General features: G+C 41.3%; 1 protein-coding gene across 2 annotated transcripts in view; it reads left to right on the top strand.

The window, feature by feature from the left end:
- The window catches only part of C6H10orf90 (chromosome 6 C10orf90 homolog), a 150,896-nt gene extending 145,957 nt beyond the window's left edge, over positions 1-4,939 (top strand). For both annotated transcript variants that reach the window (XM_077930358.1, XM_077930359.1), the window contains 2 exons: positions 2,829-2,928; positions 4,062-4,939. In XM_077930358.1, coding sequence (XP_077786484.1) covers positions 2,829-2,928; positions 4,062-4,100 — 139 coding nt within the window. In that variant the 3' untranslated portion in view covers positions 4,101-4,939. The remainder of the gene's footprint in view (positions 1-2,828; positions 2,929-4,061) is intronic.
- The last annotated feature ends 8,135 nt before the right edge of the window (positions 4,940-13,074 follow it).

Here is a 13,074-nt window from a genome sequence, read left to right as displayed (position 1 = left end):
CATTGTGAGAACAGGAAGCTATTCGCCATTGGCTTGGTCCAACAGGGCTTTTCTTGTGCAATGTCATTCACAGATCATCTAAAGAAAGCCAGAAAAGCAGCCTCCTTGCTTTAACTGCAGTGTTTCATAGTGCTGACATTTACAATACAGCAAAATATCCAAACAAACATACAAAAGTTTGCCAATTAAATTAAAAACAAGCAAAAAATAACTCTTGATAATTAAAAACAAGCAAAAAATAACTCTTGTGTATGTGCAGTTTCACAACATTGATGTGTGAGCTACCGAGTCACAACCTAGCCTGCATCACAGAGCTGATGTGAAGATAAAAGGAGGAAGGGGAAGACAAATTGTACACAGCCTTGAGCTCCTGGGGGGAAGTCTAGGTGCAAATATACAACAAATATGTGCAGTTTCACAATTCTATTCAAAACAGATATACACAAAATCATTTTACCAGCCTTGATTTTTTTTTTTAATAATCCTTGTGTCCCAGGTGGGAAGGGTCAACATTCCATCCTCTGATTGCTTAGCAACAGTATTTTAAGTGCCTTAGCAATTCTGCTGCCTGCTGAGTGCAGAAGCATTAATGCTGCCTTCATGTTTTGTGCTCTAACTTACTTCAGAAGTCCCTGGTTGACTAACTTTTTTACTTAAAGAAAGCTAAATGTCTGTGGTCCCTGATGGCTTCTAAACCCCTAAAATCTGTTCCTTAGTGCCCATTTGTCACTGGCCCTGGGTTCTTGGAGTGCTGCATTTTACTTTTTCCTGTATGAGTGAATGGCAGATTCCATACAGTTGGAAAAGCAAAGATGCACATTCAGAGGCACAAATCTAAACTTTCTCCAAGTGTCTTGCATGTTGGTTGCAGTCAGTTTCCTTTTTATTTTTCAAAACTTAGTGAGGACCATTAAGAATCCAGCTTGCTTCTGTCGACATAACTGCGGCTATGTTTCTTGGTCACGCTAGAGTTTTATGGATCCTAGGAAACTGCACATTTGCTTTTGTATCTATATATAATTAGAGAGTTTGTGTCTAAAAAATCCAATAGCACGTTCCAGCACTTTACAATATTTCTTTTTATCTTTACAACAACCCGGTGAGATATGTTATGCTGACAAATTGTGACTTTCTTAAGGAGGCTCGGGGCAAATTAGACATGAAGCTAAATGCTTAATTAAAAATCACATCTGCACAAAGGGAAATCACACAACCCTCCCCCCCCCCCACAGGACCATGAGCCTTGGAAAAATCTACAGTGGAAGGGGTTTTTTTTTCTGTATACTTATTGCCATGGGGTGTATATATCAGAATTTCAGATGGGGACACAAGGGTTACACCTCCTTTCCCTATGCACTGCAGTCCTAAAATCATGCCTGCTTTTAATTGTAAAAAAAAATCATTGACACGGTTTCTAACAACACATTTAGCACTACATCTCGTTTGGCTCTCAGAAAGTTTCATGAGTGAGCAGGGATTTCAGCTCAGCCTGGGTTCCCCACACCCAAACACTATTGCAATCCAAAGTTATCCTTCCAAAATGCAGTGGAAGGAATACTGGAAGGCCTTAGGCAAATGAAGGATACTTAGGAGAAATGAGTCTCCGCAGCTGCAGAGCATTGCCAGGGGGCTTATACTATTGCTTCCATAGCTATATATGTGCCCTTTCAAGGGCTTCACAGATTGCTCCCAATGACATTTATCTTGATCTGCACAGATGGATTAGGGTAATCTAACACCGTACATTTATCACATCAAGTTAAGAAATAGTCTTTAAAACTAACATTTTATTCATGGCATTATATCATGAATCCATGAATTATATGAGCAATACAATTCCAGTACCTTGTCATATGCAATTGTGCAAGGAGTCATGTCCCAGTGGCTAGCCATTCTAAATTCCCCGGCCAACCACATTGCAGGGCAAGATAGCCTGCCAAATCAAAAGTTCAATTGCCCAATCATGGGCACCGAATGAGCAGAGCCTGGTCCACCCACTGAGGATAAAAGCTGTCTGCGCCTAGAGTTTGCAGTCCCTCCCTCCCTCCCTTCAGGCTACTTTGTGTTAATTTTGTCTTAACCATATTTTCCTTCCTGTGTACTCTGCGATGGACTTTGCTATGGTTTCCCAATGGTTGCTGTATTCGGTGCTGGGAAGGAATTTGCCTGCAAACAGATTGGGCCCATTGGGAGTTTTTACGTTTCTCATAGCAAAATGTCACAACTTTGGGTGGGTAAAACATTGGATGGAATCATAATCATCAAGGTTTGGATGAAGTGGTGCATCACCCCGACCTAAGAAGGGTCTATGTGGAAGTTTCTGTCCAGAAACCATGTGTAGGGCAGGCTGGTCACAGTAGATTAGCATCTTTTGGGAGGCCACAATCCTTGGCACAACACTGTTAGAAATTTCAGCCCTTCAACAGGAGGCTGAAATGGATATACATCCAATGCCTGAGCCAAAGTCTACCTACATCTGTAATCAATAAAGTTGTGGCCAATGATGATCTCAGATCATGATCCTGTCCAAATTGTTCCTTTACTCCATACCTATTGCCTTCACACTGGGGCACTGTGACTAGGCCCACAATAACGATGTACTTAAAAGCCTGCACACCTTAGAGCTCGGATGGGGAATCTGTGGCTCTCCAGATGTTGTTGAACTATCCTTGGCTATTGATCATGTTAATGGAAGATGGAGCGAAACATCAGCTGAAGAGGCACAGGTTACCCTGCCCCTGCCTTCTTCCCATACACCTTTCTTTCCTTTCTTTCAAAGGCTCAGAAAACACCTTTTTGACACTTAGCATATTTTTAATATGTTCCAGGATTTATAATAATCTGCCTGAAGTGAAGAAGAAACAAGAAGAGAAACAGAAACGGGTAATCATACAGAGCAACAGACTGCGTGTTGAAGTGTTCAAAAAGGTAATGATTCTCCAGTGAAGTGAACACAAATACTCATTGATGCAGAGTTTCTTTCTCCATTCTGTCATCCCAAAATCGCATACCTGTTGTACACCTTCAGTACCACCCTGTAGAGCAAGGGTGGCTAGTCTGTGACCCTCCATATGTTGTTATACTTCAACTTCAAACAGCCCCCAGAAGCACCACCAATAGTCAGAGATGGTAGGAGTCTAGGAACATCAGAAGGGTAACAGGTTAGCCACCTCTGCAGTAGGAAACCCAGTATTCCCATATTTTAAAATCCTGTTGCAAGTTTTCAAAGCGTTGTGATAGCAGTAGTGCTGCTTTGCCTGGTGATGTATCTATGTGTGTGTGTGTGTGTGTGTGTGTGTGTGTGTGTGTGTGTGTGTAATGCATTTGTGCGGATAGATGTACTGTATTGGACTGAATATAAGCCTCACTTTTCCACCAAATTCCAACCGTGAAAAGTTAAAGTGCAGCTTAAATTCACAACCTTACAAAAATTGGCTTTTACGACAACGCTGCTGAAACAGACATAGGGTAAAACAGAACGGGTATGAGTGCCTGAGGAATTTTAAGGGAACGGCTAATATTCAGGAATTGTCTTTTTTTCTCCCCCCTCCCCCCGAATTTTAAAGGTGCGGCTTATATTTGGGTGTGGCTTATTTTGGGATCAATACGGTATCTATTGGTGCACCCCAGATTTTTTTTCCATGTGTTGGTAAACAGTACTGTTTTGCTCACCCCAGTTTATGAGAAACTTCAGGGATGCCAACACATACATCAAGAGTCGGTTTCCTTGGAATGAAGGTCACCAGAGAAAGTGGTGTCTTTGGGATATATGGCTTTATTTACACATATATGCAGGTTAAGCATAGTATGAAAGGCCTCACAGCGTTAATACTGAAACAGATATTGCTCCCACCTGATGTTTCTAGAGTGGGGTTCAAAGGCCAAGGCTTTGGACGCAGCACAGAAAGCAAGTCGTGCCTCTGTGTCTTCCCAGATGAGACTGGCTCAGTTCTGTTGTTCTCTTAACAGTCACTGATGACATCACTTCCAAGTCGAGGAGTAGGAGATGGAAGGCATAGCGTTGTAACTTAAAGGCTGCTTTTATTTTTGTTTTATTGTAGCAATTGCTGGATCAGCTTCTTCAAAGAAATACCGAGTGACTAAAGATTCCTGGACACGTCATTTCTTCTTGGACCTCGAATGCCTTCGATGATTATAAAGCCATAAAAACTTGATGCGATCTTCACGACTTGGAGACTTTATTCATTTTAAATCTACAAAGACTATAGTTTGATTTGAATTTTTTTAAAAAGGAATATTCAAAGTAATTCTGGCAGGGGGGCTGGATTATATTCTGGTGGTCATGACACATGGAAATACAGCTTTAAAAATGGTTTTATGCACTTGTTGTTGCAGCAATGCAGCATTTAATTTGTACTTTTAAATTATAAAGCCAGCTTTTCATTCATAGATGAGAATCATATATTGTCACTACAAATACATGGTTTCCATGTACTCCACTTAGTGATTGCTTTGAAGTCTAAAACTAGCTCTTTTGAATGTAAGGAAAAGTGAATATTTTTGCTGTGCTATTTAGCTAAAATAGCATTGCTGCCTAACCACCTGAACTACAGCATTAAATGAATGCTTAACATAGTATCAAGACCGATATTTTAATCAACCACATTTTTGTTTATATAGTGAAGCCAAATAAGGGGGTTACCTGTTAAAAACCAGTCTTTGGGACCTAACTATTAATTCTTCTTTTGAAACATGCTCTTTGCTAAACCATATAATTTTGCCTGGTTTCATGTATTTTTAAAATGGCACAAACCCGGTCAGTGGTTCTGACCAAGAAAAATGCTTGTGGAAAGAGTGCACATTTTAAAATATCTGTATTGTTTCCTCCAAAAATACTTAAAATTGTCATTTGTGCATTCAGAAATAAAGCAAATTAAGCTTTGTACAAAGAAGGAATAAAGCGTAAGTAAGAAAAATTGTCCAGATTCTGTCAGTTTTATTGGGTAGTGTTAATTTTCAAAGCTATGATTACAAAGCATCATGCAGTTCATACCCTTATGACTGTCAGAGAATACCGCCATGGATTGTGTTTCCATGCTTGCTTCTGTGTACCAATTCCAATTTCACTTTAATAATGTGATGGATACTATGTGGAAAATGCTACACGCTGCTTCTTTCACAGCAGATGAAACTGGCTGCGAATAATCCACACCTGGCCCTTCCTTGATCTGTACATTCATGAGAGTTCAGTAACAGCTAACTAGGTGGGCATTTCAGGAAACAGGGAATTTGGTGGTGGTGGTAGTCCCCCCCCCCCCCCCGTTAAATATCACATTTGTTCATTTGTTGTTTATGGGTCCCAATCTTTAGCTCAGGCATAGGCAAACTCTGGCCCTCCAGATGTTTGGGACTACAATTCCCATCATCCCTGACCACTGGTCCTGTTAGCTAAGGATGATGGGAATTGTAGTCCCAAACATCTGGAGGGCCGGAGTTTGCCTATGCCTGCTGTAGGTTGTATCTGTGTGTTTTTAAATATTCTGATCCATTTCTCTGTGTTCTCTCCTCTTTGAACGATTCCCAGGCCTTTCCCCCCCAGCTAGAACTTACTGGAACTCAGTTCCGGCAACTCTCAGGTGGGCACCACTGCCATTATAAGAGAACAAGGGAGGCATTCATGGTGAGTTCTGGCACCTCTTTTTCTAGAAAATGGCGTTGATGAGGTTCTCAGGTCAGCTGTATAAAATGAACTGTTGTGGTTGCCCATTTACTATAATGGGGAAATCTAAAAATAGCTAACATGCTTTTTGCCAAAGTGGATGAAATTTGCAGGCACAGAACCCCTCCAGAGTAGATTAAGTCTTCCAAATTGTGGGCAAATAGGACCAGGAGCTTTTTGTGAATGAAAGTAAAAAGGATTAACTTTTATTGTGATGATGGAGAGTGGTAGGTTGTCTTTGCTTCTCTTCATACCCTAAAATACCGGTAATTAAGAGGTAGCTGAGTGGGGTATACTCTTGCCTGTACATTTTTTAAAAACTTTGCAGCATCACCTGCCTTTTCTTATAAGCTTCAAACAGGACTTAGATGAGGCTTTCTATCATCTTTCTACATAATTCTGAAGGGCTCTGGGTTTTGTTTTGTTAAAGCAGAGCAACGTAATTTTTTTATATATAAAACTGAAATGAAGATTTTAACTTAAAAAATAATAACCCTCCACTGCTGTGCTTTTAACAACAACAATCTGTTCTGCAGGCCATATTTTGGAAAGCTTCACTTCTTGCAGAGTCCATGGAAAGTTCCTCAGCATTTGAAAAATGCAGGGTAGGTGAGTTACTGACACACACTGAAGTATGATAGGTCACAATGGAAGGAGGCAGCCTTGACTTACATGCCTTAAGGGTTTTATACCATAGAGTCATGGCTTCTAATTAATTTCTGCCTCAGGGTTTCAGAAAGCCCCTGCAGACCCTGGAACACCAGTTTCTGGTGTTCTCCCCTTTCATTCAGTGAACCACTTTCCTGTGTAGTGTGCATCACTGTACATTTAAGGCTGAACAAGCAGGAATTAAAGGCTGAAGCCCTTATGGTATAGATTCCATGCTGTACCAATGTGCAGAGTTTTGAAGGGAAGCACACACCATCCATGCAATCCCATCTTTCTTCAAAAAGGAGCAGACGGACAAACACAAAATATACGATGTTGCAATCATGCACAGAATATTTGCATGAAGCAGTGTAGGAGAGTTGGAAGTTTGACTTCCATTCAGTTGCTATGTCTCATTGTGTATTCATACTAAAGAACAGATCATGAAAATTTCCAGGTTCAGAAGGTGACAGTTTCTTACGAGATGAATTTGGTGAAAGTGTATTTGGCACAGTTGCAATGTGCAGTGAAGGGTCTACAAAAATCCCAAGACTGTGCCTTTGGGGAAGCTGAACTCTGTCAGTGGCAGATCCCCAACAAAGTTATAAAATGTATGCTTGACCACATTTTGATCTGAATTCAGTATCTTGGCTTTAACTGCTGCCATATATTACACAGTAATTAGGAGTACATAGTTTGACAAGGAAGTAATATGTGCATGCAATTAGCAGTGCCCCTTATAAAAACTAGCTATGAAACAAGCCCAGCATTCCTATGCAATTCGATTTTCTTCCTGAAAATCACACAATATCTCTGTAAACCAGTACGCCGGGGACCAGTTGGAGGAGGACCAAGCTAATGTCAATAAGCTTTTCTTGTAGCTGCAGAAGCTACCATCTCGGCTGGCTTTTGTTTCATGGACAGTACTCATATTCTCCTCCTTCTCTATGGAAGATTTTTTAAACTACCCTTGCCAACCATTGACCTCAACCTATTCTGGAGGATGAAGCCTTATTCATTGTACTGACATTTGAAATGGGATAGCATTTTGAGAACTGCTTTGAATTCATTCATAAATGCTTTTTGACATTTAAAGTTTATTCATCTTCTTTGCTTCAATTAGGTCCCTTTATGTTTACCCCCAAAAGTAATTTCCCAAGTGTAAGGACAAAATACATGACAATTTCACATGAAAAGCCTATCTCATATTGTTATCTTATCTATGGCAAGGTTAGTGGAAACAATAGATAGGGTATGAATACCTGTTTGGTGTGTGGGAGAACATTCTGTAAAATACCTAATTTGTCCTTTGGGGGGTGGGGAGAGTGTCTCTTATTATGAGTCTGACACTTATTCCATTGCTTACTGTAATGTGGGCGGGGGAAGCTGGTTCTTCATAAAAGCTTTGAACACCTGTGCATTTTTTAGATTCTTTGTGGCTAATCATTGTTTCAGTAAAACTTTGAAACAGAGACTAAGGGACATTCAATTGCATGTTGTTTTTGTTGGAGCTTCAGAGTAAGGGAAAGCTGTTCACAAAAATAGTATTGTAAAATGTTAAATTCCATTAATCTTGCTACTGAGCTCGCATATTAATATTATTCTGAGGTCCACAAAGACAGACAATAAAGAAAGAAAACCATTCCCACTTAAGAGTGTGGTTTGGCTAAGGTCAATAGACCTGATGTTGCTGAGCAATTGGCAAAGGGTTTATATATATAAAATAGGGAGAGCTCTGGTAGATCACACTAAATGTCTCATCTGTGTTCTGTTCCCAAAGTTGTCAACCCGATTCCCAAGGAAAGCCCACAAGGACCTAAGTGAAATGGCATTTTGCTGCTCACCTTCCTCAACAACTGGTATTCAGAAGCATGCTGTTTCTCCTGGAGCTTATATAAAGCCATCATTCCTACTAGCCATTGATAACCTTATCCTCCACAAATAATCCCATTTTTAAAGTTGTTTAATTTGGTGGCCATCACGAGTAGCAGCTTGGGCTTGGTGGGAGAGAAGGTAGGATGGCAAATGGTAGGCGGAGCCAGGGATCCTGACAGATGGAGCCAACGGTAGGCGGAGCCACTTCCCCCCATTTTTTCCTAGTATCTTTTAACACAGCCTGACATGCAGGAATTAAATATATGAAGCAATTCATGGCATAGCTGGGGGGGGGGGGACTTGTAGCCTGAGCTTCTGCACGTGTGCTTAGCAGCAAATCCCACTGTGACCAAGAAGATTTACTTCTTATTAGAAAATAAGATTGCAACCTACATTGCCTGTTTTTGCTTTTGTTTTGTTTTTTGTTTGCATATTAGGCTGCTAAACTTACAGGAGTAGACTGTTGCCATCCTGCAGTCTTCAAAGACGCATTTTATATCCCAGCAAGAGCTATATCCTAAGGGGCCCTGAGATTCCATCCAAGGGTTCTATTTTGTTTCCTATCTGCAAAGTTGTAGAGAAATCTTGGAGATTCTGCAGCTAGTTCCATAAGATTCCCCCCCCCCTTTAATGCTTAAAGGATACCTATGTTGACATGGTAGCCTTGATACTGGTGTCCACATATGTTTTAAAGATGTTTTTATTGTTTTATCACTTATTGTGTGCTGCCCTTTAGGCGGAAGGGAAGGATGTGAATTTAGTAAATAAATAAAATGTATCTCCTTCCCTCATTCAAAGATTAATTTCTGGGGGTGGGGGCGGGAAACAAACTGCCATGTAGCATGTAGTGCATCTGTTTAGAGATTACCATGTTCCTTGTAAAATCAATACCATGTAGCAATCCACTTGGTTTTGGAATTTCTTTCTTTCTTTCTTTCTTTCTTTCTTTCTTTCTTTCTTTCTTTCTTTCTTTCTTTCTTTCGAAGCATGCATAACAAATCGAAGCATTTCTCTTTCCCTAACTGGGTTTGGCGTTTTACCAAAGCTGTAGGAGGCAGAATTGCTCAATATCCATTTTCAATGACCTACAGAGTCAGATAACGAGGAGTATCATCTGCCTACCAGATGCAAAATGACATGAAGAAAAAAATGTGCAGATGTGTTATTTGTACAAACGACAACATAAACAGCTCTAAATAGAACTGGTCTAAGGTTAAGAAGTAGGGAAGTGGAATAAATGACTAAGGAAAATGGTTCCATTTCCCTAATAACAACCAAAAATAAATAAATGCTAATTTGCTAATGACACTGTTCTACATCTGTCTGAATCTGGGCTTGTTTTTTACATAGAATTGGAATATGTCTGACATTTCCTACTAACATCTTGAAGGGCACAGGTTCCTCATCCCTCTTCTAGACACTCCAATACAGAATGGCAAACTATCTAATGAACTCTTGCCATGTATAATTGCTAGCATCATATGTGGTTATTTTGGTAAAATACACAGTGCATTTTAAGAAATACATTATAAAATGAGAAAATGTAGTTTTCTATATATATCTCCTAGTTGATCTTTCTGTCCCTGCCTCTTTAGTTAAATGAAATAGATGAAATGGGTGTGTTGAATCCTGTAGTTTGTTTTCTGGAAGTGGGTGAAGTGCCTCACTCCCTTTCCCTCCAATGGGTGCATTATCTCAGGATACCCCAGTAAAGGGGTCTGGCTGGAAGTTCTTTTCTGAAGCCTAGAGGAGAGCAGATGGGCCAAAGAACTTCCAGATGGTGGCCTGGGGGGCCAGCTTAGCTGACCCACGTCTTGAGGTGTCAGGGACTGGACTGAACAGGAGGAATGGGAAACGAGCCCTCCGTCTGATTGGCTCCTCTCAGAAGAGGAGGGGGAGGGGGAAGTTTCTTCAGCAGTTTCAGGAGCAGAGGGAGACAGGGCTGATGTACACCTGAATGAGGAAATCCCTAGCTATGAGATAGTAGAGGATGAGGTAAGGGGAAGTTAGAGAGCAGACAGCAGAGACTTCCCTGGAGAGTATGGGAGACCCTCCTAGTCGAAAGGCTCACAGGTCCCTCTGCATTCAAGAATGCAGAGGGATGTGACTCCTGTGACTTCCTGTACCTTTCCAGGATGTTGTGGGAGATGGAAGAGGAGGGACTCAGAGCAGCCAACGTCTCCTATGCGTGAAGACATGGAACTTTTGTCTTGCAACCAGATGGCTGAATAAAAGCCATAAAATACTAACTGTTTATTCTTCTTGCCTCTGAGGCTACTGGGGGAGGAGAGGATACTCCATGCCTGACATGAGGTGGCCCTTAACCCAGGCAAGACCCTGAAAATCTCCAACCAACGCAGGAGTATTAATCAGGAAGCACACCTAATGCCTAAGCCAAAGCCTACCTGCATCTGTAATCATTTTCATCGTTGAAAACCATTTTCAATCCCAGAATGTTGTTGTTGTGTCGGTTTGTTCACCAGTTATCACCTCATCCCTTCCGGCTGTGCCTGGGACTGCAATGGCAATTTCTACTGTTAATTTCTAGAGAAACAGGAAAATGTCTTAAATACTATACCTATGTATAATATTTATTTAGGGACGCGGGTGGCGCTGTGGGTTAAAGCCTCAACGCCTAGGACTTGCCGATCGAAAGGTCGGCGGTTCGAATCCCCGCGGTAGGGTGCGCTCCCGTTGCTCGGTCCCAGCGCCTGCCAACCTAGCAGTTAGAAAGCACCCCCGGGTGCAAGTAGATAAATAGGGACCGCTTACTAGCGGGAAGGTAAACGGCGTTCCGTGTGCGGCTCTGGCTCGCCAGATGCAGCTTGTCACGCTGGCCATGTGACCCGGAAGTGTCTGCGGACAGCGCTGGCCCCCGGCCTATAGAGTGAGATGGGCACACAACCCTAGAGTCTGGCAAGACTGGCCCGTACGGGCAGGGGTACCTTTACCTTTACCTATGTATAATATTTAATTGACGTCTAATTTTATTATGAATCCCAAAGGAATTAGTAATGAATGCCTATTTAACTGCAAGAATTGCTACACATGTAGGTAAATTGCATTGTTACCCACAGTGTGTGTTTTAAAATGTTTGTGTTTACTACTTCATAAAAAAAAATGTTGATGGCTTAAATTTAATTATATAATAGCATAAATCAAAATACATGCAAATTTAATTAGGGGTGATGAATTCTATTAAGCACAGCCTTCAAAGCTATAAACAAAGCTCATATTCTCTTACCAGTTTGCTGCTTTGCATATTTCTGCTGCAGATTGTGTCCCAAGGCACAAGGTACTTGGTGATGGGAGGAGATATTCTGAAAGTCATGTTGGTACAGACTATGGCTATCATAATATAGTTTACCATTGACAGAATACAGTATATACCATGGGCATGAACAGGAGCAAATGGGAGTTCCCTCTGCTCACATGGAACAGATAAGAGCTTCTTTTAAATAAGGCCGCTTGCAATATATCCCTGCCTTATTCTACATTCCACCAACAATGGTGAGGAAGGTTTAAGGCAGGTTTAGCACAGGGATGGGAAACCTGGTGCCTTCCTGAAGTTGTTACATTCTCATCTCCTACCAACCCCAGCCAGAATGGCTAATGGTCTAGAAGGATGGGAGTCCAGCAACTACGGGAGGGTCTCAGGTTCCCTATCTTTGGTTTAATTGGAAAATGGCCAGTTAAGGTGCATAGGGAAGCAAACCTAACCCTGATCTAAATCCAACACTGTATCAGATTTCACTGCAATTGCTTCTTAGCTAGAGCTTGCATTCTGAATACTTTATACTAAAATTGCATGTCTCTCCCCTTCCCGCCTCAAAACAAATCAGATTTTTGTAAGTAGCAATTGTTGTGAAGATGACCTATGACTGTATTTCCTGTATCACTTTCTTTTTTCCAAGAGTAGCTGTAGGTAATGTTTTCAAACTTTGCTTTCTGCTATGGAGCCTAAAAGGAAAGGAAGCCGAGATTCTTTCCGTGTTGTGTCTCTCCGCCATACCCCCTCGTCCCCCGTGACTCACAATTTTAGAAAAGCAGCTGGAATTGCAAGATGCGATAAGCACATGGTAACTGGCAACGTCATCTTGATAAGAAAATAGCAACATGGGGGAAATAATGGGACCTTATGGGAGGACGTAAACCAAGGCAATTTCGAGTCTGAAAAGGATGTATGAAGATAAATGTATGAATGTGTACAAAGATACTAAACCATAAACAATTCTCCACTTTCCTAGGAAAAAATAGGCTGAGATGGGGGAAACTGTGATTTTGACTTCTTACCTCTGAATGTAATATAACAGATAGTTCTGCCTGAAAGAGCTGCAGTTTGGTACTCTGAAGTCTGGCAGGCAGTGGTGGATCCTCTGAAGAACAACAGATGCAGCAGCGGAATGAAAGAACAGGTTAGAGGGCATGGCTCCAAAATGTCACGATTCAATCTGCTGCTGAGCCTTCAGAATCAGTGCAACCTTCAAACCTTAGTGCTGAAATTGCCAAGTAAACATCTGCTTAGATCTCTTGTGGGGAAACTGTACTATCCCAAAGTTTCCTTAACGAAGAGTGTGCACAAGATAAATTTCTATGTAAGTGGACTGACTGAGAGCCCAAAGAGAAGCCTTCCTACGTTATTAGATACAGGCTGCAATTCCTTTGAAGTCCGTGGGGTGGGACTTATTGTGAAGTAAACATATATAACTGTGTAGTCCTATTTATGAACCACAGATATTAGCACCTTTGAGCAGATACAGGGTACATTTTTCTTACCAATGAGTTATCAAAACTAGCCTCCCAGTTATCATGGAGAAGAGGGGATGGGGCTTCAGTCAAAGCAACTTTCCCAATCTACTGCTCTCCATACA

Source organism: Podarcis muralis, chromosome 6 (genome assembly GCF_964188315.1).
Source record: "Podarcis muralis chromosome 6, rPodMur119.hap1.1, whole genome shotgun sequence".
Lineage (NCBI taxonomy): Eukaryota > Metazoa > Chordata > Lepidosauria > Squamata > Lacertidae > Podarcis > Podarcis muralis.
This window is presented reverse-complemented; position numbering and strand designations above follow the sequence as displayed.